At 38.1% G+C, this 23,928-nt stretch overlaps 3 protein-coding genes across 3 annotated transcripts; 2 read left to right on the top strand and 1 right to left on the bottom strand.

Annotated features, from left to right (window-relative positions):
- Nucleotides 1–1,073: 1,073 nt before the first annotated feature.
- On the bottom strand, nt 1,074–8,759 carry hspa4l (heat shock protein 4 like). Its single transcript, XM_039787114.1, has 19 exons — nt 8,359–8,759; nt 7,406–7,463; nt 7,099–7,239; nt 6,711–6,833; nt 6,524–6,623; nt 6,208–6,341; nt 5,878–6,122; nt 5,701–5,777; nt 5,452–5,603; nt 5,209–5,315; nt 4,879–5,012; nt 4,541–4,737; nt 4,271–4,345; nt 3,624–3,767; nt 3,016–3,141; nt 2,812–2,919; nt 2,523–2,642; nt 2,061–2,222; nt 1,074–1,971 (listed from the first exon to the last, which is right to left on the bottom strand). Exons 1-19 carry the CDS (start codon nt 8,463–8,465, stop codon nt 1,783–1,785), a joined length of 2,499 nt encoding a protein of 832 aa, XP_039643048.1. The 5' UTR covers nt 8,466–8,759; the 3' UTR covers nt 1,074–1,782.
- Nucleotides 8,760–11,338: 2,579 nt separating this feature from the next.
- chmp3 (charged multivesicular body protein 3) lies at nt 11,339–14,547 on the top strand. The gene is made up of 6 exons (XM_039786299.1): nt 11,339–11,492; nt 12,007–12,067; nt 12,446–12,625; nt 12,787–12,908; nt 13,076–13,190; nt 13,518–14,547. Exons 1-6 carry the CDS (start codon nt 11,448–11,450, stop codon nt 13,655–13,657), a joined length of 663 nt encoding a protein of 220 aa, XP_039642233.1. The 5' UTR covers nt 11,339–11,447; the 3' UTR covers nt 13,658–14,547.
- Nucleotides 14,548–15,576: 1,029 nt separating this feature from the next.
- On the top strand, nt 15,577–23,926 carry reep1 (receptor accessory protein 1). Its single transcript, XM_039786297.1, has 8 exons — nt 15,577–15,984; nt 17,703–17,775; nt 17,887–17,963; nt 18,089–18,209; nt 18,636–18,749; nt 18,995–19,160; nt 20,524–20,786; nt 21,852–23,926. The coding sequence occupies exons 1-8, from the start codon at nt 15,953–15,955 to the stop codon at nt 21,921–21,923; spliced, it is 918 nt and encodes a 305-aa protein (XP_039642231.1). The 5' UTR covers nt 15,577–15,952; the 3' UTR covers nt 21,924–23,926.
- Nucleotides 23,927–23,928: the final 2 nt, after the last annotated feature.

The following is a 23,928-nucleotide window of genomic DNA, read 5'->3' as shown; positions in this document are numbered from 1 at the left end:
TGAAGTCTTTTTGACGTCTTAACCCTTGTGTTGTCCTTCGGGTCCGAGTGACCCGAAGGACAACACAAGGATTATGTACTTCCGTTTACTTTGTTGAGAATTGCTCTCTAAACCCTGTTTCTTGTAAAGTAAGTAAGTAAAGTTTATTTCTAGAACACATTTAAACACAGTTTAAGCTGACCAAAATGCTGTACAAACAAGAACTAAGGTGCTGTATTAACCCTTGTTTAGAGAGCAATTCTCAACAAAGTAAACTGAAGTACATAATCCTTGTGTTGTCCTTCGGGTCACTGGGACCACTTAGTCACTTAGTTTTTAAACTAAGCCAATTCTAATGAAATGTTATTTAATCTAGGGCAGCAACTACTTATTATTCTCATAGTTGGTAAAACTGATGAGTATTTTGTTGACTAGTTATTTGTTTTATTTGTTCTATTCAATTAATGACTTGTTCTATTGTTTGTTCTATTAAATATACAAAAATAAAACATTCATCACAATTTCTCAGAGTTTTGTCCAAAACCTAAAGATATTCAGTCTATAATCATAGTAAAAAATTGTTTTTATCTAATTATAAATGAATCGACTAGAATTTCTGCTCTAGTTTCCTAAATTACATTAACAAAACTGCATGCAGGATGAAAGATGTATTGGATTTATTTCATAATTTCCTGGTTGCATTAAACATTTCATCTGTGATCACATGATTAGTATTTCTTTATGTCTACTTTACTCATCTATTTTGAACACTTCGGGGCTCCATAAACAGTATCCCTTAAAGCTTTATTTTACCTGAGGAAAATCAACAAATTACCCGGCAGGTGTGTGTCTATAATCACAGGCCTTCAGTTCATCTCTGCATGTGTAATTATAGATCCACAATAATTGTATAGTTTTGTCAGCAACCGGGGTCCCTCTCGTTTCATATTTTTTGCAGATAAATATCAGTCGTAGTAGTTTGTAACCTCCACTTTCTACATTTTTTAGCTGTGCTGATCTCATCACAGTGTGCAGTATCGATTTGGCCAAATTCTTTCATATTCTGATGCAGAAAATCAAATTTCAGACTAAAGCAATTTTGTCTTTCAGACAAACGTATTTATTTTTTCCATCTTGAAATCCCATAACTTAAGTGTGGAAAAATGCAAGAAAACAAAAAAAGGAATATAGGCAACCAATCACTTCCTAAAGAGAGTTGATGTATCAAGCATTGCCATTGTACTAGGAATATGTTATTTATGTACATATATTATTATATGCTGTCTGCTTTTATTTACTAAAATAGTATTTACAGTTTCTAGACATGGACATCATTTTAAACTTGTTAAATACAAATATATAATTTGTATTATTGCATACAAATTAATAGTTCTGCAATAGCAATTGTTTGGACAGCACTAAGTACTTCTATGAGTGGTAGGATTTACTGCTAATACTGGATGCTTATGAGACACATGGAATGCAAACACAAAGGGCACCTTCCTGTGTAGTACAGAGGAAACAGTTTTACATCAGAATCAGAGTGTAATCTATTGCATCATTCTTTCATTTATTAAGTACGTCAAATCTTTGAGAGAGTAAGCACACCATTGTCACACATAAGGATGAAAACAAAAATCTCAAAATGTAAAGTCCAATCGGGGGGGATACAAAAGAACAAATCCACAAAAGTGGCTGGTAACGATTGAGAAACGGTCCCAGGTACTGATGTTTCTACTGTCTAAATGGTTGGTTGTAGTAAACGCGATGATGGTTGCAGAGTTTTCTTCTCCAATACTGATCTCAGTCCACCTCCATCTCTTTCGTGCCAGGCTTTGTCTGCTGGCTTCCCTTTGCGTCTCCCTTCCCTTCTGCTCCTTGCTTGGCTGTCGGGCCATTATGAGCTCCACTGTTTTGGTCATTCACTTCAGGCGCCTCCTCCACTGTGGGTTTTGGCTTGTTGATCACTGGATAACATACATCCTCTAGTTCCTGGTGAGTAAGAGACATAGAATGTTTTGGCAAAAGAAACTCATTGCTAATTAAAGTAAGAATGAAATTGGAATTGGTCATTCACATACCTGTATTTTGGCAATGATTTCTGCTACTTTAACAATGGGATCTTGAGTAATACAGAGTTTGCTCTGTGCGTTCATCATGCTGTTCATCCAACCCATGCTTTCATTCACACACTTCTCCACAGTGCTCATTTCCTCTGCACTCAAATGCAGGTATCGCTCATCCTAGGGAAAAATTTGGGACAAGAAAATTACAAAAATTACACCTTCAAATCCAAAAGACTTTAAGTGGGTGTAACTGAAACCAACCTAAATAAAAACATGTGCAAGTCAGAAAGACAGCTAAGCAACTAAACAGACCAGTGTGTTAAATATCACACAGGTAAAACACATTGCAATTGCACTGTCAATTTCTCAGATGTGGATGACTAAGAATGTCCATAGACATACTTGTGAAGAACTGTACAACATCCTTTTATTAAAGAAGATGTAAATGCATTGCATCCCTAGAGCGAAAGGATTTACCTTCTGTTTATAGAAATCCACCAACTTCATGTAGAGTTGCAGTTTCTTTCCAAGCTCTTCAAAAGCCCTCGGCCTGTCCTCGTGCTCTCTGTGCCGATCCTGAATGGGTTGGCCCAACCTCTGGAAAATAACAGAATTAATGTTAATGTTGACAGTTATTCCTACTTTAAAATTTAAAAAAAACCTTTTTTAAATGCCTCTTTGAGCTCAGTAGGCTGATAGAGCCTTTTTTAGTATCATAAAATCCCATCTGAGATTGAAAAGACATTTCCTTGGATTAAAAACAAACCTTGAGTGCACCCAGCTTCTCCTCATAGACTTGTTTGGGTTGGTCCTCTCCATCCTCATACAGCCAGTTCTCTGTGTCCTCCAGCATCAGTGTCAGTCGGTTGCTGTCCTGTTATTAATGGCAAAACATAAAACAGATATTAAGTAATAGAGTTGTACATAAATTGCTTGGCACATCAACAGTATGTAAGAACGCTGCACTCACCTCCTCAGTGATATACTTTTCATAGATCCCACAAAGTTTGTCCCGCAGATCGTACACATACTCCTCAACAGCATTTTTAGCATCATTCAGCTCTTTGACCAGTTTGTCCTGGACAATCATCTGATGCTGTGTGGAAAAACCAAACATGTCACAGGGGAGCAAATATAAATATTATAATGTTTCTGACTAACAACATCACAAACTATAGTGTCAAAGTTGAGTTGAATGAACACCTCTGACACAGTCAAGGAAAAATGAACTGATTGATACAGAGCAGCTTGAATTGTAGTCATGTCGTTTCTGTCTAGAAAAATGTAAGCAGCTAGATTTTATGCTTAGATCACTTTTTTATTGTTTTTTTATATTTAGAACATACAAATACAATTGAACAAGAACAAAAACTCTCTCCCACCCCCCACCCTCTGTGGTCTCGAGGAAAACAAACAAATAAATAAAAACAGAAATCACACTTTGCCTAGTCACTCTCCTCTAATTCTGAGGTGCTGCTGAGGTCATTAAAATCTCCAAAACAACTAATTCCCCTAAAATAGTGCTGGGAGATGCAAGATCATGACTCAGCTTTTCCAAAGGCCAGCAGAAGCACTCACCTCATACTCCACAAAGTCGTTAAGGACATCACAGTCAAGCTGTCGAATGTTGTTGGCCACGATGGGCAGATCAATACTCTTCACCTTGACTTTGGGCTTGCTTCCCCCCGCTGCTGGGTCCTGCTTTTCCCCAGAAGTCCCCTCCTGGATTTGGAAACCAGAAAACACAATTCATTATTTCAGCTGTAGTCCTTACATAACTTCTTTTGGAATTCTACAGTTTTTTTTATAGTTGGGCACTTCACCAAACTAATACTATATAATATATATGTATATAGAATGTTCTGCCTAATTAATAAGATTGTATACAATTTCTGTAGATATGCATCCATATGCACTATTTACATACATTCACTATCTTAGAATTAGCATTTTTGTGACCATTTTTCCCATTTTTTTTTTGTGTTATGAGTATGTTAACCTACTTAATACCATTGTCAAATCTGCTACAGGAGTAAAGCATTAGGGTCAAAAAAATACTTTACTATCTCAATATAGACTATAGAATATAGATGTCTGAAAGGCTAAATGTGTTTTGGACCAGCAATATTGGTTTCTGTATAATATCTGCATATAAACACAGGATACTGTTATTGGCTTCAAAAAAAAAAAAAATCTTCACATCATTAAATTCAAGTCCAGCTGACCTTACTGCTGGAACTGTTGTCCTCGTTCTGCTGGTCCCACTGACTTTGGCCTTCCTGGTCCACCTGCATTTTGGTCTGAGACAAAACACCCATTCAGTTATTTTATCCTAGTCAGATTAGATATAAATAACAACATATTCCATATTTGAGTTATAATTTAAAAAGCAATACAAACTGTTAATGTACATTAGACAAATGTAAAAGAATTGTCTTCGAAGCCATATCTGATTAACACACAGGCCTTCCTTGCATTACACAAAATCATTTCACCTGGTCCTCTGCCTTTCCTTCATTCTGCACCATTGGCTCAGAGTCAATTTGCATGTCCTCTCCCTCTCCTTTCTGCTTCTCAATCAGAGAGGCGCTGGACACGCTGAAGATACCATGGACGTTGACACGCACTTTGACCTTCACTTTAGAGCTGTCTCCGTCTGGCTGTGGAGCCACGTTCTGTACAGAGAAACATCCTGGTGGCAGATGGAAACAAAATGAGCTGTTTGTTTAAGAGCATAGATTAAGAGACAGGTGGAAGTTACCAACTGATATCCCACCTAAGAGTGCCCCCCCCCAGGCATGTCTAACTTTGAGAGGGCAGAATGAGCAGTTACCTATCCTGTGGTCAGGGTAGGGGAGCTCTTGAGGGCTGCTGTAAAAAGCTTCAAGGGAAAAGGGTTCCTTCTTGTGAAAGGTGATCACTTTGGAAAACGGAGCAGCGTGATTCTTACTGAACACCTCACACTCTCTGTGACAAATAAAATGCAGTAAGAGAAAAAAGCTAGGTCAGGATGTTGATACGGTTAACAAATACTGTTTTTTCAAACTCGCTGGGCTAGCTTATGTACCCCATAGAGAAATGAGAACAGAAATAAAAGGGCTTATTTTATGTATACTGTTATTGTCATATATGGCTAATTAAGGTAAGGTAAAAAGGCCCTTACCCCAATCCATCCTCTGTTGGGGATTTCCAGCGAAGAGTAATAGGAAAGGGAACCACGTCGGTAATGGAGAATTCGCGCACCTTAAATGCTGGAGACAGAATTGCACACTACACCCAAACAAACAGCACACACACCACAGAAATAAACACATTTACTGGATTCTATTTTACAAGCTACAGAATATTTACGCAGTGCATTGAAACAAGAAAACATTCTATGTTCATGTTAAGAGAAGAGTCACACCTGAAGTGCACAGCCTCTAGCGACCGCTTCGTCTGCATTAAGCGTGGTGCTGATGTCTTTGCCGAAAAACTTGGCGATTCTCTCTTTGACAGCTGGGATTCTCGTTGCTCCCCCAACAATCTCCACTGCATAGATATCGTCCCGGCTCAGCTCTGCCAATACAACACACACAGGACTGAGTGGATTCTTACTATATACAGTACTCAAGCAAAATACCTTGATAAATTCAACCAAATGTGAGGCACATACTTGATTGTTCAAGAACTGCTTTCAGTGGCATATCTACTCTCATCAGATATTGAGCACACATGTCTTCAAACTGGCCCCTGTGGGTTACAAATGAAGAAGAAATAAGCATTTATAATGCTAGATTTTCCACCATAGAGATGCATGATGAAGGAGGAAAACTTTAAATGTACAGTATACCTGTTCATCCTGCCGGAAACATCAATGTCATTCATGAAGCACTCTATGTTCAGAGGCAGATCGGAGGAGTTGGCACTCATTAGCTTCTTAAGTTTCTCGCACTCCTGGTGCAGCCGCAGCAGAGCCCTTGGGTTCTCCCTCACATTAAGCTTGTACTTGCTCTTAAACTCCTCGCAGAAGTAATCTACCAATGCCTCGTCAAAATTACGTCCACCAAGGTATAGGTCAAATGCAGTGGCGAGGACCTGACGGAGCAAATTTGACATTGCATTGGGATTAAAAGCTGTAGGTGTAGGTGTGGATCGAGGTGGGAAAAGGTGAAAGGCTAACCTTGAGTTTGCCTTTGTTGAAGGCAGTGATGGAGACCTGGAATGATGAATGTCCCATATCAACAAATATCACATTTCTTGGCCTCTCTTCTGGAGTAGGAAGGTCCTGTTTGTAGATCCCATAGGCCAAAGCCACTGTGAATCCAAATCCAAATATATTAATCCCAAAATATTCTACGGTTATTCTACTCTACTAATGCCTTGCAGGAGTTCAGTGTGCACCTCCATATAATGTTAGTGTAATTCACAAAGCTGAATGTACTAAACTAAATGTCCTTACACCTTTCAGTGTTATCAATTTCGCCAAGAACACTGACCTGCAGTGGTGTCATTAATTAGCCGTAAACAGTTCAGCCCTGCAATTTGAGTAGCATCAAACACCGATCGCCTTTCAGCATCTGTGAAGAAACTTGGGACCTGTAAAAGAAAGCACCAATCAATATTTATCATTGAACCACTTTGTGAATTATGTTGATGGTCTTCTGTAATGTTTTCATCACTCACAGAGACGACACAGTCCACCACCGGCTTCTTCAGGGCGCTCTCTGACGTCTCCTTCAGCTTGGTGAGCAGCATCCCTGTGATCTGCTCGAAAGTGAACACTTTGTCTTCATCCAAATAACGCACCTGTAAACATGATACAATTAAGACCTGCAAGGTTATTATTAAAAGCTGAGGTATATTAAGCATAAAGCCAATATGTTGTTTGGAGGTGGATTACAGAGAGAAAAACATCTGTGCATCCCACTTATTTATCACAATCAGCATCCTGGTTGAATTTAAAGAACAAAGGTGTGCAATGACAGCAGAAAATGGTCATGGTCAGAGAAAAAAGGGGGAAAACAGAAAGCAGTGGGGAAAAAAACATGCTGGTTTTTGTATAGTGCTTCACCTTAATTCCAGCGTTTCCATTGGCCAGTTTGTGTAAGCTGTATGGCAGTTTGGGTTTTTCCGATTGGACAAATGGGTCATCAAATGCTCTGCCGTGGAACTTTTTGAAGCCATGGACTGTATTTTTGAAGTTTGTTGTTATCTAAAAGAAGATAATACTCAGTACATATAGTGGTTATTTTGTAAATGTGAATTGTAAAGATTATAAACTCATAATCAAAAAGACAAGAGTTACAATTTATGTCATTTCAGTGTGTAATGTTGCTTTTATTACAGAAAATAAGACAAACTGCCATGGATGATCTTACTTGACTTTTGGCTGCATTTCCAATCATGCGGTTTTTGGAGGTCAAAGATACACAAGCCCTTGATGGAAGATAAATGCATCACTAAATTAGGTAGGTTACAACAGAAATAATCCTGTGAATAGATGTGGCAGACGAGGCAGAACTGTAATTGACTGACTGTTGCGGACCGAATCAAATGTTGAGAGTGCTGAGAGGCAAATTTCAATTAATGAAATTTCACAAGGGAGTCTGAGGAAGAACCACAAACTAGGGCAGTGAGACAGAATAGTTTCCTTCAGAAGTAAGCTCATCCTGTCCTTTAAAAAAAACATCTGAAACTTATGTAACTCTTATTTAGCAGACAAACTCATTGTGTTTATATGAATGATTCTAGTCTTACAAGGTTTAGGGATCCATTTCACATTGGCTGGCAGTGAAAAGTCACTGCCTAGTTTCACCTTGCCACAAAAATATCCCCATTCACTTAAAGGTGCAATGCTCCCTCTCCTTCCCAGCTGCACATCCCTGTTTGCAATGTGCTGCAGCGAATTCCAGTTAGCTTGCTATATCCTCCGGAGTCACAAACTCACAACTCACATTTCTTAGCATTGAAAATGTACTTAATTCATTGTCCTCTATAAATAAAACAGTATGACTATTGTAACACAGCCTTAGATCCCTTATCCCTGTCATTTCTCGCTGGTCCTTGTATGTATGTCAACTGTCTGTCTGTAAGAAGAAAGGGTAATTTCAGAAAGCGACCTACACACACGAGACATTTTGACCTACGTTAACCTGCTGTGACGGTGAATAAACCAAAAACTCGAGGCCTCATCACAGCCACCACCCCTGCTGTCCGTACACCATCACCGCTCAGCCAGTGCGCCTCCAGTCGCAAACATCTCACAACTCATATAGCCAGTCAGCCCAGACCACATTTCACGGTGATGATGACTGTCAATATTTATACTTACGGTGTGCATCTGTCACTGTATTCATTGGCAATGGTTTCAATGCCGCCGCTCCTGGCCACAGCAATGTAACAATTTTGGTAACCCACATCAATCCCTACGACTGACATAATGAACACAATCAAATTCACCTCTTGTAAATTATCCTCCGCAACGACCGCACTTGACAGCTATTAGGAAAAGGTATAGACATACAACGGCGGTCTATTCCAAAATGAAATGTAACTAAGCGTGTCCTCTGCTGTGAAAATCTACTGGAAAGCTAGCTGAGGGAGTACTAACAGAATTACTAGCTGTTATGTAAGTCAAGCTGTTTATAGCAAACTCATTCAGAGTAATCCCAGAGAGCAATGATGTCCAGACCGGATTCTCCCACTCCTAGGCGGCCCTCACTTCACCCAGAGGCTCTGACAGACGGATTCTCTTAAGCCCGCCCCCATTCGTCTGTGATTGGCTGGGTCACACCCATTGCCCGTATATGATTGGTGCGAAAATCGATCGATATCAGAAAAATCTAGAAAGGGGACCGTGAAATACGTCACAAGCCGTAGGGACAGCAGTGGCTTTACTGACACGTTTGCCCTAAATTTAAGCTGTCAGGTAGAGTTTCATCCTAAGCTTCGATATTGATGCGTGCACATTACAGTTATATCTATGAAATTAGCGTTACAGATATCTAATTAATATCTGGAGCTTACAAGGGGTGGCAAACAGTTTTAAAGCAAGAGCTATCTAAAGGGTTCGGATAAGGAAATAAACTGTGACGCAGGTGTGTCCTGGCCATATGATGAAGTGTACATGTAACCTATATATTAATATGTACTAACAAATAAGTAAATGGAATAAATAGGCCAAATTAACCATCCTGACCTGACCCATGCCCAGATGCCCAAATTAACAAATGTACTGTTGGCAGTGGCGTAAGAAAAAGAGAAATTCCTAAATAAAAAATAGTAATACCCCTGTGTAAAAAGCAAGCCAAAGTCCTGCACTGAAGACTTTACTTCAATTAAAGCACAGAAGTATAAATAGCAAAATATACTTAATGTGTGAAAAGTAAATAGGCTAGTTGCCTCTTTGGAATATTGTATTACTATGTTGTTATTGAATTATTATTTTTACTGAAACATTCATGTGTAACCAGCATTTTAAATGAGGTTAAGGTGGAGCCTATAATTACTACTCTATACTGTTTTACCTATAACAACTTATGTTCAAAAATATTTATCAGAGGTTTTGAATGACAAATCATAGACTGCAAACTAGTAACAATGAATTTTAAATAAATTTTCCTCTGAAATGTAGTGATGTAGAAGCAGAATGCAGCATCAATTGAAATTACAGGAATTGACTTGTGTGTCTGCATTAAGAAAATGTGTCAGAAAACAAATAACTAATCTAGGCCTTTTTTTTTACTGAAGACATTTTACATATCACAGTATAGGGAAAGATGTAAATAATACAATAAATGATGGTTGGAATTCCATTTGGCTGCTTCACTTTCATGGTCCTTGTGCATGCAGCTCACTGTAACACTGTCATGACTTACTGGGACACTTGAGAGCCATCACTAATGTCACTAGTAACACCTGTGCTTTTCCTGTTATGACAAGTCAAAATGTCTGCTTTGAAAAAGATTGTTTTAACTGGTACATGGAGTTTGGTTACCTCATGTAATTCCCAGTATAGCTCCACCAAACATCCACCTAAGCAGAGACCTAATCAGACAGACTATGTGAAATACCTGTATGTACAGGGTCTAAGTAAAAATAGCAATATTACACTGTACTCAATCACCCCAAAAATTATCAAATCCATGTAGTGGTATCAATTGCAGTGAAGAAAAAAAAGAAAGTAACAAAAAATGGAAAGTAGGCTACAAGAACCTCAACACTGCACACCTACAGTACACCCACACAGGTGATTTCACTGTTGGCTGATTGCAGTGTGCCTGAGTACATACAGACTGTTGATCAACACCTCGTAGCACTTGTTAGGGTGGGACAACTTACAACTTTATCATTTATATTAGTTTAAATAATTTGGTATACCTCACATACAGTATGTCCTTGAGCAGCAGTCTAATCAGCTAAAATAACTGAAAACATCTGTGGGGTTGTGTCAATGCACTTTGTTGTACTTAACACTGGGTTGGAGTCCAAAGAAAGAAAAGCCTAAAGCAATTTATTATTTTAATGAAGAAACATCAATCTTATTAATGTTTCCATGATGAAAAGGAGCATTGGGCAGCATTAGGCACCTCAGGTTATATATGTTTCAGACAAGTAATCATGGATGTTTCTTTTTAAAGAGCAAGAGGGAAAAGGGGCAATGATTAATTTGTTATATTGCTTGCCAAGAATAAAAAAACACAGAGACTTTGTATGGACAATGGACTTATTTTGCCTGCATAAAATACATCCTTCTACTACATCAGTGGCCAGTGGTTTGATTTTTGATTATGGACAAATATAGCCATACAATAGATCTCTTAAAAGGAACTTCAATGTGTACACTTAAGTTCAAGATACATTAACTTTAGTTTTGACTAGTAATAACTTCAGTTTCAGATATCTTCAAATTAATTTGACAAGTAATAACTAAGATGTATGATTTCTTTAAATGTGCTAAATCAAAGGTATCTTGGGAAGATAGTAATCACTTTGTGCAAGCAAATGAGAATCCAAATGAAGAATTAAGAATTTAAATATTGATTAGTCATAATATCTGGAATTCACATTTCTGAGTCAAATATCTTACATTTTAATTTTGTTTAGTCAAAAAAATATTAAAAATATCTTGAAATAAAGTTTTGACTGGTCATAAATGCATAGTGAATATATTTTATGTTAACCCTTTTGTTAATGTTAATAAATGGCTTACCAAAAAACACATTTTATTGGCTGTGTGTTTGGTTCGATTTTGTTCTTCCCTTGAGCACTTGATGAGGACCGGATGGACTGAATGCTCCTTCATGTTCGTACTGAGCCCAAGGGGACTGAGCGAAAACAGGAAGTGCTGGTTCGACAAGCTGAGCTAGCCAGCTAGTTTTAGTGAGGTGGGTTAGCTTGGTGTTTAACTCTGTAGTCACAATGGGACTGTTCGGCAGAACAACAGAAAGACCACCAAAAGAGATGGTGAGTACTGACTGCTGAAGATCAGGACTGTCTTTGAGAGTTTTGTCCGTACTAAGAAAACAACGATAGCGCCTTTTGCTAAGGTTATCTGTCAGTTTAAGTCCGCCTAGTTCGTCCAATTTGTTGCTAACGTTACTTCTTGCTAACCGAACAGTTAGCTAACAGTCCCTGTAATAGTATCGGGCGTTAACCCGTATTATTTGTACCGTATTTAACGTTAAACGTTTGTTTATATGCCCCATTAACCGATCAATCAATCTTATTTTGGGTACTGTGCTGAGAGCTAGCTAGTTAGCATACAAGCTAACTCTGCTGTCAGTCGCTTCAATGTAAACAAATCCTCATTGTGTTCGGCTTAGCGTAGCTGTCATCGTGATCTGTAACGTTAACAGTTTAGCTGTTAAAAGTTGTACGTTGCTTTAGTCTAATATTAAACGTAACGCTATTTTGCAGTGGGTATTACAAACTGTTAAGGCAATATCAATGCAGTTTATAATGAGATGTATAATTTCAGGTCAATGAGTGGTCTCAAAAAATCAGGAAGGAAATGAGAGTGATTGACAGACAAATTCGAGGTAAGATACAGTCAGCAGTTAACACTGTACAATTGTAACATTTAAAAAAAAATGTATTTATGTTTTTTTTTTATTGTAAAACGTCTGTCCAATCCATACATTTAAAATGTTGTCATTCATTATGTCTAAATATCTGAAAAACAAATGGAAGGATAATCACATTAATTTCATTTGGAATACTTCAAAACAAAATTGGGACACTTTGCTTGATTTGAACTGACAACTACTAAGTTATGTCATTGGTTTCTTTGCCTGAAAAATGTCAAATAACATAATTCTAGTATAAAAGTATAAATATGTTTACACTAGAGGCAGCGACCTGATTTATAAGTTATTTTAGTTTTTTGTTGTATGTAATGACATGCCCTTTTGTTTCAGATATCCAAAGGGAAGAAGAAAAAGTTAAAAGATCCATTAAAGATGCTGCCAAAAGGGGCCAGAAGGATGTGTGTGTGGTTCTCGCAAAGGAGATGATTCAGTCAAAACGAGCTGTCACAAAACTTTATGCTTCCAAAGCCCACATGAACTCTGTGCAACTCAGCATGAAGAATCAGCTTTGTGAGTTTGGTAGTACAGCATCTGGGTCATTAGACAGGGGAAAAATGTATGCCATTTTATCTAAAAAAAATAAATAATCTGTATTGTCATCAGTTGAACAGTTTGCTCTATTATCATGGATGTTCTGCTCAGTGAAGGGAATGTATTTTGTGTGTTTCTAGCTGTACTGCGTGTAGCCGGGGCCATGCAGAAGAGCACAGAAGTGATGAAAGCGATGCAGAACCTTGTCAAAATCCCAGAGATCCAGGCCACCATGAGGGAACTATCAAAGGAGATGATGAAGGTCAGCAGCAGTGTCCACCATAAATTGATACAATTTACTTACAATCAAGTTACTACCAGAAATGGAACAATGCGGCTAACTCCGATCATCACCATCTACTCTTAACTTCTTTATGAGAGAAAAAAGTTACTAAACCATGGCATCATGTAAACCTATTTATCTTTTAGGCTGGCATCATTGAGGAAATGCTAGAAGACACATTTGAGAGCATGGAAGATGGAGAGGAGATGGAGGAAGCAGCAGAGGAAGAAGTTGATAAGATCCTCTTTGAGATCACAGCAGGTGAGGAGATTTGTTTGACTAAATCATCACAATACATTGTTACATTCCGGTTTTGGTGTCTAGATTTTTGAGGAATTTAACTCTGAACCACAGATTGAATTACACCTAGAGCTGGGCAATATATCGATATTATATCGAAATCGTGATATGAGAGTAGAGATCATCTTAGATTTTGGATATCATAATATGGCATAAGTGGTATCGATATCGAGGTATTTGGTCAAAGATATCGTGATATTTGATTTCTCTCCATATCGCCCAGCCCTAATTACACCACAAATGAATAACACTGATTGCTCTATTTCCTGGCTCTATTTGCTTTGTTAGGTGCCCTTGGCAAAGCGCCAAGCAAAGTCACAGACGCCTTGCCTGAAATAAAGCCTGCTGCAGCTGCTGCAGCTTCAGATGATGAGTCAGAGGAGGACATTGAAGCGATGCAGTCAAGATTGGCAGCTCTGAGGAGCTAAGGTGAACCGCCATTGTTCTGTCAAAGGCAGTCTGCTCACTCCAATAACAACAGAGACAATTCTGGGGCTGGCTTTACAGTGCTGAGCATTCTCTCCGCTTCATATTATAATTATTGTTTCACATAATCATTTGGGGTTCATTTTGTGCTATGACAGTTAATGTCTTTAAAAAGTTTTTTTTATAGAATGTTTGGTCTACTCAGCCAGACAAAAATGTGTTTTTGCTTTTTGTCTTTTATTATCGGGGGGTAACCCTAGGTAAGTCTTTATTATCCAAAGTCAAACAGAAGGTAATGGAAAGTGTATATATTGTAAGTATGAAAAGCCTGCTGTGCCTACAGTGCTTCGTCATATTCTTGTGTCCTAAGTTATGGACCACTGGTGGAGGTACTCGGCTATTTGTAATCCAAATAAGCGATTAAATAACCACCCTGCACTTAAATCGCACCCGAGATCACTATTCAGAAGTTGTTCCAATCTGTTAGGATATGTTTTGTAAGCAACAGCTGTTCTGTTTACTGGTAACTAGCCTACATTATCTGAAACACTAGAGTGGTGGTGAGAGAGGTGGGTGGCTTTCTCCTTTTGATAGTTAATTTTCTGTACAGTTAAAATGCATCCATTCTATATGAGATCAAACATGTTAAGTGCACTCATCAGAAAAATGCACGCATACTACACTAACCATTTTTTTTGCGTTAACATTCAGCTTGTTAAATGTTTGACTTTGTATCACGATTGACTTCCTTCTCAGCAGGAAGATGCAGAGGAAATGGAGAGGTTGGTTAGTGCAGGACCTATGTATTGTGGAAGTATTGTGTGTATAATTTTTCTATGTGAATGGGGGGGAAATAAGGAAATAAACTTTTAAGAACAAAGGTTGCCAATAAGCAGACTGTATTACACCTGTTTCTGCTTTGAGCAATAACTTCCTATACATTTAGCCCTTCAACGTCACAATAAATACTAAATGGTCGGATTACAAATAAGCTTTTGGGAAATCTGAACCTGCTAGCTTGCAACAGCCCACTCAACAGGTCAAAAACTGTACTGCACGGAAAATCTAATTGTGTTCACACCAACACCTGTCCAGCAAATAAAATGGCTTGCTCAGCAGTTCTGAAAACAAACTGAACAGTAAAGAATTAAATGACTGAGTGCTGCTTTTCATCCTTCTGCTGTTCTGGGATTGCAGTCTACTAATAATCAGGTGCTGGTGGATAAACTTAGAAACTATGTCAAATCATTACTGGCCTTTTTATTTTTAACCTGCCAGATGATAGGAGTAGAATTACATTATATTGATATGTAGAGTCTGTTTATTTAAGAAGGTCAAGAAACCTAAAGCTTTTTGGCAGTGCATTTTGCGTATTTTGAAGCCATTCCTTGGCTTCACAATTGTCAAAAGGATTAGATTTCTACTAGCCACAGCACGCCCTCAGCCGCTTTTGTTGTACTTTAACAAACCCTTGCCTGTGTTCTGGCTTCAGTATGTTGGCCAAAGGCAAAGCAAAAGTACTGTAGCTCTAATGGAGCAGTTGTTCCCAGGTATGTTAACCAGAGGTCGAGACATGTCATGCCCCATTTTAAGAGCTGTATTATTTTAGTTAATATTATGTTAACTTGGGCAATTCATTTGATAATCAATTCATAATTTCAGTCAAGCAAAACCATTCTCTGGTTCCAGCTCCTTTTAGATTTGTTGTTTAAATTGAATATTATGGGGTGTTGGTCTGCCGATCTGACAAAACAATCAATCTGAAGCTGTCACTTGGGTTTTAAGGAATTGTGATAGACATTTTTCACTATTTTATAGAAAAAAACGAATTATCTAGCAAATAAACGGCCGATTTATCAATAATGAAAATTGCCAAGTTTCACCCCTACCCACATGGTGTATATTTCTAAATTAAGTGTTTAATCAAAATGACCACAAGCTGAGTGTCTGGATCTCTGTGTGGTTTTTATGTTTGCTCTTCAAAGGGAAATGGTGGCATTAGGGGCCCAACAGAAAATATTTTCCTCAACGGATACAGTTATTGCATACAATCATATCCCATCTAAAGCCACTTTTAGCCAGGCAGCCTCGTCTTTACCTACCAGACATGCTGAATACCTGTGCTGTCTGTACAATGCAACACTGCCATCTATGGATAAGAGCAATAGCCACTGTTTATACTGCATCACGTTGCTGCCTGTGTGCGTCCAGACGCCGCCGCCGCCTGCACGCGCCTGCCTGTCATCTGGAGGACACTCCTCCCTGCTGACAGCGCGTCCTGTCGACTTTCCAGCGCAATGGTCTCCTGGATCATCTCTAGACTTGTGGTGTAAGTGATTTTATTATTTCTTTCAATATGCTCTGTCACAGAGGAGGATAATAGTTCTGCGGTTCTCGGTTATTGCGGGTATTCGAGCCGCTCATTGACGGTGCAGGAGCGGCGCGCTTTACAAGCCCCCGCAAATTGTCTAATATTTAATCAGAATCAGACGTCCGTCTATAATTTTTTGCCTGAAAACAGTCCAAATTCCACAGGATTGTACTTTGCCATTTCAGCAGCAGGAATGCTGAGCTAGGCCTGTATATAGGCTATAGTGTATTTCTGAACAGCGCTCAGTAGCCTGGCACTCTTTGTGTTTATCAAGTCCCCTTTTTTATTTCATAGACAAAGAGGTGACGTGATTGGCTGAATAATCTATTATCATCCATAAAATGGTCATATGAGTCAGATCCAGAATTCAGAGGCGTCTTTCACTGGCAGAAAAGCTAAATGTCACTGAGCGGCGAGGTGACTGAACAACAGGAGCGGTCTTTGAGTGGAGCCATATTCTCTGTTGATGTCCCATATTGGGGAAAAAACAAAAGGGATGGGTCAGCCTTCTCAGGTTACAATGCAAGAGTTATTCATGTAATAAGAGATGCATACATCCCGAGATATTCCCTTATGGCTAGGGATTTGAATGATTAAACAATAGGACGAAATTTATCACAGCAAGTTATGGTTATTTCTACCTGCACAAAGTATGAATCAGCGCCATTGCAGACCATGTGGAGTATACCAATAGCAGGCCCAACCTTAAAAATAGTGAGGCAATTAAATTTAGATTACAAGATCTTGTTACATAGATGGAACTGTTTCAGACTTGGCTGTTCATAACCTGCTTATGTGGGTCATTTTGGGTCCAATCTCCAACAGAAAGGTTTAGTTGCGTCTCCCACAGATGACCTATTTATATTTAGTGGCCTTGTGTTTCTAACTCTGTTAGTTAGCTGGCCAGGCTGGAGAGGTGCAACATGATGTGGGTTAGTAATTCGATCAGGTCGCACTCACAGCTGTTGCCTGACTGTAGCAATTCAACAGGGTCTTGTCTCTGTTAGGACACCTAGCAGCACAGGTGTCGATACACAAATAGAATTTTAAAGAAAAGGAAGAAAACACATGGAAGCTAATTTTACTTCATGACTGGAAGTTTAGCGCTTGGACAGCTTGTTTAACAAAATCAGCCAGGGCTAAATCTACTGTAACTACATGAATTTGAATGAATTTAACAGTTTCTTTCTAGGGAAAAGCTGTTGCATCTTTTCTGGTCTATACCTTGATCTCACCTGACAAGCGAAAACCTGCCCATCCCTTTAGTTATGTAGGCTGTAGCTCAGAAAGCTCATGGGCAAAAGTGTATTATATACATATATATATATATATGTGTGTGTGTGTGTGTGTGTGTGTGTATATATATATATATATATATATATATATATATATATATATATATATATATATGTGTATATATTGAAACAGCAAAACTATTTCCAAATACTTTACATGGCTTTATGAAGACAGAAATACTGTACATCTAACATTTTAGCACAGGTATTTTTCAAGAGCCTGATTTGAAATCTCTGCCATAATATATTGTTCATAATTATGATTATTACATTTAAAATGTTTTGATTTGATATGTCATCATGCACATTTGAAATATCTGTTGTACTGCAGTATTAAATGTTTTGTTTCTGAAGTTGATGGGCACATTTTCTGTCTTCTAGACTTGTGTTCGGTACACTATATCCTGCGTACTCATCTTATAAAGCTGTGAAGTCGAAAGATGTGAAAGAATATGTGAGTATATCATTTGTATTTTTCCAGGCAGTGTCATCCTCACAGGTATGATTCTACAAGGTGTTTTGTGTAGCTACTTTAACTATCTTTCATTGTTCTGTTACATTTTAGGTGAAATGGATGATGTACTGGATAATATTTGCACTATTCACGGCTGTGGAAGTGTTTACAGATATGTTTCTTTGTTGGTAAGTGACTTCAGATATTTCATGTTAATTAATTGAATAATATACCTCTTGACTCTGTTCATATCAAATATTTTCATTATGCTTTGTTGTACCAGTGGCTCCATTATTTTGTGTCTTCATTGCAGGATCCCTTTCTACTATGAACTGAAGATAGCCTTTGTGGTGTGGCTGCTGTCCCCTTACACTAAAGGCTCCAGTGTGCTATACAGGAAGTTTGTTCATCCCACGCTTTCCTCAAAAGAAAAGGTGAAAACCCTTCCTTTGTTGTACTTTCCCTGTATTCCACTGGTGCTTTTCAAGGAACGGCTTCGGTGGAAATATTCAGTTTAAGTTAATCCTAACTCCTAACTCCATGGTTTTGTAAATAATAGAATTCGAGCTTCACAGCTGTCTAGAGAACAAAAGTGTCTTTGTGCCAATTCACTTTTCCACTGTAGCTGTTAAAGATGTGTTTGCAGGACAGGAGAGAGGAAGTGCCATGGTGTTCCTCCCTTTTTCCTTTCCTTTTCCTCTATGTCTGAGTCAGGAAACACATTAGTGAGTTGGTGAACATTAGTAACGCAATCGAGAAATATAAGAAGCACCTGTTTATACAGCTCATTAAAATACAGAGTGACATAATAATAAAGGGAGATACAATGTTTATGTGATTTGTTTTTGTCCGTGTTTCAGGACATTGATGAGTACATCTGCCAAGCGAAGGACAAAAGCTATGACACACTGGTGCATTTTGGGAGAAAAGGGCTGAATGTTGCCGCCACAGCTGCAGTCATGGCTGCAACAAAGGTAATGCAAACTGGATATTTGTTTTGTATTGACCTGGGGGGTCCAGTAGAGGGTCAGTGTATATAAGGGATCAAGCATGTTGTTTGCCATTCACATAATAAATTAGGCTTATTGAGTGTTTGTTTGTAAAGTATCCTATTGTAATGTTTTTATAAAATGATGTATGTCCCTAAAGATGATCTAAGCTCTAACTGCCACACATTGCTGCTGACACTAAAATAAAAACCTGGTGTTACCTGTTCAAGAGCCAAGGGGTCCTGTCAGACAGACTGAGGAGTTTCAGCATGCAGGATCTGTCTTCCTATGAGTCTGACACCGTTAACACCGGCCCTGGCACCACTACGCAGCCTGCAGCAGCACAGCATCGGACAAGAACTATGATGCGTAGCAAGTCGGAGAGTTACAACAAGGGTGAGCAGACATTACTCTGGCCAGCACAGAAAGGTACAAGCTAATAGTGTTATAGAGGCATATTAGAACTATGTTCTAGTGTTCTAGCCATTATGGTACCATTATTATTCAATAGCAGTGCCTGGTTTGTTTGTGTAAAACTGATTATCTTGTAGATTTCTGTCTTCCTGACCGATATTGTTTAAAACCTGTGCTTTCCTGAGTGGCCCCCTAACTTCAGTCCTGCCTTCCTGTTTGGAGCAGGTCAGGCCTTACAGGGCTGCCAGACTAACCACCCTGTGATAAAACTCACATGTAGCTGGGGGGGGGGGTTGTTCCTAGTTTAACATCATGTGGAAACAGTTGTTGTTGTTTGTTTTAATCTGGATCGTGGATCTGGATTTTGTAGAATTTTTTTTTAGACGTAACATTTAGATACAGCTGTTTACATTGGACTGAAATATCTGCACGTTAAGGCACAACCCCTTTTATTTTTTTATCAAACAATGAATTGAGATTATTGAGATTAACACGCTGCTGTCATTTTATGACTACACTCAATTATATATATATATATATATATATATATATAAATATAAATATAAGTCTGGCGTTTTTCTATATTGTGTTATCGTCAACAAACCCCATTAACAGACCAAAACTAGTCACGTATGCTCAGTAATTTCCTAAAATTTGGACACAAGTTTTTAGGATACATAGCTATAACAGGAATGAACAGTGAATTAGTTGGGAACTATTTTCAGCAGTGGGTTAATGCACTTTTGGTGCTTTAGTGAGTATTTATGGCTGCAGGATGGTGTATGTTGGATTGACTCAAAATAAACTACAGTGCCCATGTTCATTGCAATGAAGGAACATGTCACTCAGTGCAACAGTGTGGGTCACTCATGTGTTTATAAGCTACAAAGATCAATTCATTGTTGGTTTTGGTCTTTTCAAGGTATTTGTTGACAATATGAAACAATGATAATATCACAGAAAGTGTCCTTTAAAACTATTGTGACATTTTAAAGTCCATTTAAACAATATTGTCAAATATATGTTTTGGCTTTCTGCTGTCATTGCATTATATGACATAGAAATTAGCCTGAGTGGACATAATTCTGCAGATATTAAGAAGGGACTTAATAAGAACAGGCTTGTTAGGCTTGTTTGTGCTGCAACAAATTGGCCCTGTCTTATGATAACTTCCTATTTGGCCTCTGCTCTGTGGTCTGCAGTATGATACTTTATGATATGACATCTCATAATCCCTGCTGACCAAAATCAGCTGCCACTTTAAAGCAATGACATAAAAAGTATTCTGCTTTTAATTCAGAGACACATTATTTATCCCCTCCACCTACCTTTTTTCATGGTACAGGACAGGATTTTGACATGACTGAGTATGAGATGTTGGGGTTGGACCAATGGGACTCCAAGGAGTTGCTGTCCCAGACCATTTCACCTTCTGAGTCTGAGTCCACACCCATTACGCCCTCACTTACACCCCAGTCGTCCCCACCCTCCACACCCTCTCCACCTCCCTCTCCTCCAGCTCCAGAGCAGCCTGAGGAGGTGGGGAAAGGGGTGCAAGCAGCATCAAGCTCTCCACAGCTCAGGCTGATTAAGAGGAAGGCTCCTGAGGTATACTGCCTCGTCAACGTGGCTGCTCAGCTGCTGCCCGATTCTAACTGCCCCTTGAGAGTGGCACTTTACTCACCGATTCACTAATTTCTGCTGTGGTGTAGCTAAATAAATTATCATGGGTCAGTACTTCTGCACATGTGGAGAGTCTGACTGCTAACAGGATATCTGCACTGGTAAAGCTGAATCATGTATCAAGTATCAGTGAAATTATTGTTTAGTTCAAATAAATGGGTGATCTTCCTTTTGCATGATTGCAATTGCTCACTTGTTTTGGAAATGTGGCATGGGAAAAAGTCCAAACATGTTTGACATATTGACATTGATTGCCTTCCAGTGTATTTCAACCCTGATAATAACTTTTGATGTGACGTTGGATCAGTCCCTGGATTGAATGATATCAGATGTTGAAATGTATTAATAAATACCCAGTTTGTTTGGCATGATGATGCTAAATGAAGCACCACTGTTTTAAAGATAACACCGGCAATATTTTATATTTTTGTTATAGTCAACAAATCCCATGAAGAAAAACAAAACCAACAATAAATTAATCCTACAAATAAGTATTGTCAGTGTAGCCGAAGCCTGATACAGCTTATTCCTCTGTGCCATAGACATCTTGTTGCCCAATACTAAAAACACATCAATGAGCCTCACCGTTGCGTTGCACTGGGTGTTACTGCATCACAATGAACATGGGCACTGTAGTTTTATTTAAGTCAATCCCACGTACAGCATTCTGCTGCCATCAATACTGTAGCTGACATGCAGCTAAAAATAGTCCCCAACAAAAACACTTCTGTCAAATACTTGTGACCAGCTTTTAAAAGACTATGTCTTCAGTAGGAACCAATGGGCTTTAAGGCAGTTTATTCACAGGTATGGAGGTCAGAAAGTTTTGAGAGACAGACTAACACAGTGTTAGTTTTTCCATTGGGATTTTTTGAAAATAAGAAAAATACAAAATAACACCAGCCATATACGATGCAACTAATTGTAGCTATTAGCTGACTAAACTCTATCTCCCTCTTTGCTTTTATCCTCATCTGTCCTTTCTTCTAGCCTCCTCTTAGAGTCATTAGGCCTCTCACAAGATCCAGGAGTGCCCTTTCTTCAAACAATGAAGCCATGTGAACTGTCCTAAAGACTACTCCAGCTGCCTTTGCTGCAAGAAGTAAAAATACTAAATGGCCAAAAGCTACATGACTGAAGCAGCCTTGCTTTGGAATAAGGTATTACCAAAGTGACCTATGATAACCCCTCTATATATAGTGTATGGCTCATGATTTAAAAACAAGGTTTGTGAAATTGAGATCGTACAAATGAATGAATGGGCAATATGCTGATAGACATTTTGAATTTGTGGGTTATTGAATATGTATTTATGTACAGTTTGTGTGTACTTCATCTTTCTGATTTGATTGTTATATATATCAGGTTTGGGAAGGCAATTGCATGTGTGTCTTCCCTGTCATTAGTCCTACTGGTTATTTAACAGAATGTTCTGTCACTAATTACTGCAGCCAGCAGTGAAAGTGACATGACATTCCTGTTAGAGAATGTGTTAAAAGCCAAGGATCAAAAGAAAAGGTATTTACCCCTATTCAATCTGTTCTGGAGAAACATCTGTGAGCAGCGGAATTCTGCAATGATTATCACATTAAGGTATTCAGAAATCACTTAAAAACATATTCTGAGATGAGACCACCTACCTTGGTAGTAATGAAAAGTCAGACCGCAGTGGCAGACAATATTCTGTTATTTACCTCTCTATAAAAGCCTTAAAGAGAGACAGACATATAAATGTCTCCACCAATAATATAAGTTTTTCAACACACCTGTGTTCTAATTAAACAATCCTTTTTGCACTATGTTTAGAATATAAATAATACTATGAAATGGCCAAAAATTACAATGACAATAAACAATCATACAATTAGTAGCTGGATAGTATTACCAATAACTTTATTTCTTCTGTGGTAAAGAAATAACTTTTGTAACAAGTAACCACATCAGATAAAAGTCACTACTACAAGAGGTTTCCACAGTGGAGCAGACTGTTTTTGACAATCTACTGTTCAGTTTGTTAGCATGTTTTGTCATTTAATTGACAATTTGAGGCCAATTAGAAATGTGCCACTTTCAGCTGTAGCAGCAATAGGATATTACATGAATACATATTTACTGTATATAAACATGGTTCTTTTTCCATGTTTAAAATCACTGTGTAGTGCTCTGCTGTTAACTGAGCAACACTTCTTCGATCTTACCTTTTTAGGAATTCATTTGAGTGACTTCATGGTTGCAGGTTTACAAACTTACATTTTAGTTAATATTGCATGATGATATATGGTGTTTTCATATTATAATTAATTCACTGAGCCTGAATCATAGCAACACTTTACACAAACTATCACTGTGTTGGTTGTTGATGGAAGATAGATTTATTATTTTTATCATTTTGGGTGGTTTGAAGTTTGAAACAAAAGCTTCTCAGGTACAACTGTTCTGTTTACACGTCGTTCACTCGGATGTTGTAGATACACTTGGTATGCACATAAAATATCTTTTTAATGGAAACATAGTGGAAAAAAATGAAACCCGAAAATCAGATTGTGTTTCAACATTAGTAGTGTCAATGTTAGAGCTGGAGGTGATTCTCTATTCTTTTAAAATTCAAAGTAAAACAGAGAGAGAATTTTTTTTGCTAAGTAGCAGATTTGTATACTTGTGCGTAGTCTGATAAACTCATCATTGCATGATGTTTGTTATTAATTTGAGTGAACATTTTGATTTCTTAAATGATTTTGTTCAGATGCCTTGCTGGTAAAAAATGTCTTTTTTGGTTGCTTTGTAGAAAGAAAGATGAAATGTTATGACTAAACATACATGTTGGCTATAAATATATGTGAATAACATCATACTTTATTCATGAGGAAACAACACTTAAAATCCTACGGAATTTTGTTCTGGCAGGCCAGAATGTCAAATGACTTAAATTTCAACTTGGTTGTGAAATATAAAAAACAAAAAGGAGGGAAGTTGACATGATGGTTCATGGCTATCAACATATCCTACTAGGTTAAATATTTCTGTTTAAATCGATTAACAGCCATTAAATTAAGCAAAACTTTGAATG

This window comes from Perca fluviatilis, chromosome 20, assembly GCF_010015445.1.
Source record: "Perca fluviatilis chromosome 20, GENO_Pfluv_1.0, whole genome shotgun sequence".
Lineage (NCBI taxonomy): Eukaryota > Metazoa > Chordata > Actinopteri > Perciformes > Percidae > Perca > Perca fluviatilis.
Note: the sequence above shows the minus strand (reverse complement) of the source record. Positions and strands in the feature narration are given on the sequence as shown.

Excerpts from the sequence above, each read along its gene's own strand:
- reep1 (XM_039786297.1), top strand. The coding sequence starts at position 15,953 with ATGGTCTCCTGGATCATCTCTAGACTTGTGGT. Across the intron at positions 15,985-17,702 it reads ATCATCTCTAGACTTGTGGT|ACTTGTGTTCGGTACACTAT; the intron begins GTAAGTGATTTT and ends TCTGTCTTCTAG. Across the intron at positions 19,161-20,523 it reads GTCGGAGAGTTACAACAAGG|GACAGGATTTTGACATGACT; the intron begins GTGAGCAGACAT and ends TTCATGGTACAG.
- hspa4l (XM_039787114.1), bottom strand. The coding sequence starts at position 8,465 with ATGTCAGTCGTAGGGATTGATGTGGGTTACCAAAATTGTTACATTGCT. Across the intron at positions 4,738-4,878 it reads CTACCCTGACCACAGGATAG|GATGTTTCTCTGTACAGAAC; the intron begins GTAACTGCTCAT and ends ATCTGCCACCAG. Across the intron at positions 3,768-4,270 it reads ACAACAGTTCCAGCAGTAAG|GAGGGGACTTCTGGGGAAAA; the intron begins GTCAGCTGGACT and ends TTCCAAATCCAG.
- chmp3 (XM_039786299.1), top strand. The coding sequence starts at position 11,448 with ATGGGACTGTTCGGCAGAACAACAGAAAGACCACCAAAAGAGATG. Across the intron at positions 12,068-12,445 it reads GATTGACAGACAAATTCGAG|ATATCCAAAGGGAAGAAGAA; the intron begins GTAAGATACAGT and ends CTTTTGTTTCAG. Across the intron at positions 12,909-13,075 it reads TATCAAAGGAGATGATGAAG|GCTGGCATCATTGAGGAAAT; the intron begins GTCAGCAGCAGT and ends TTTATCTTTTAG.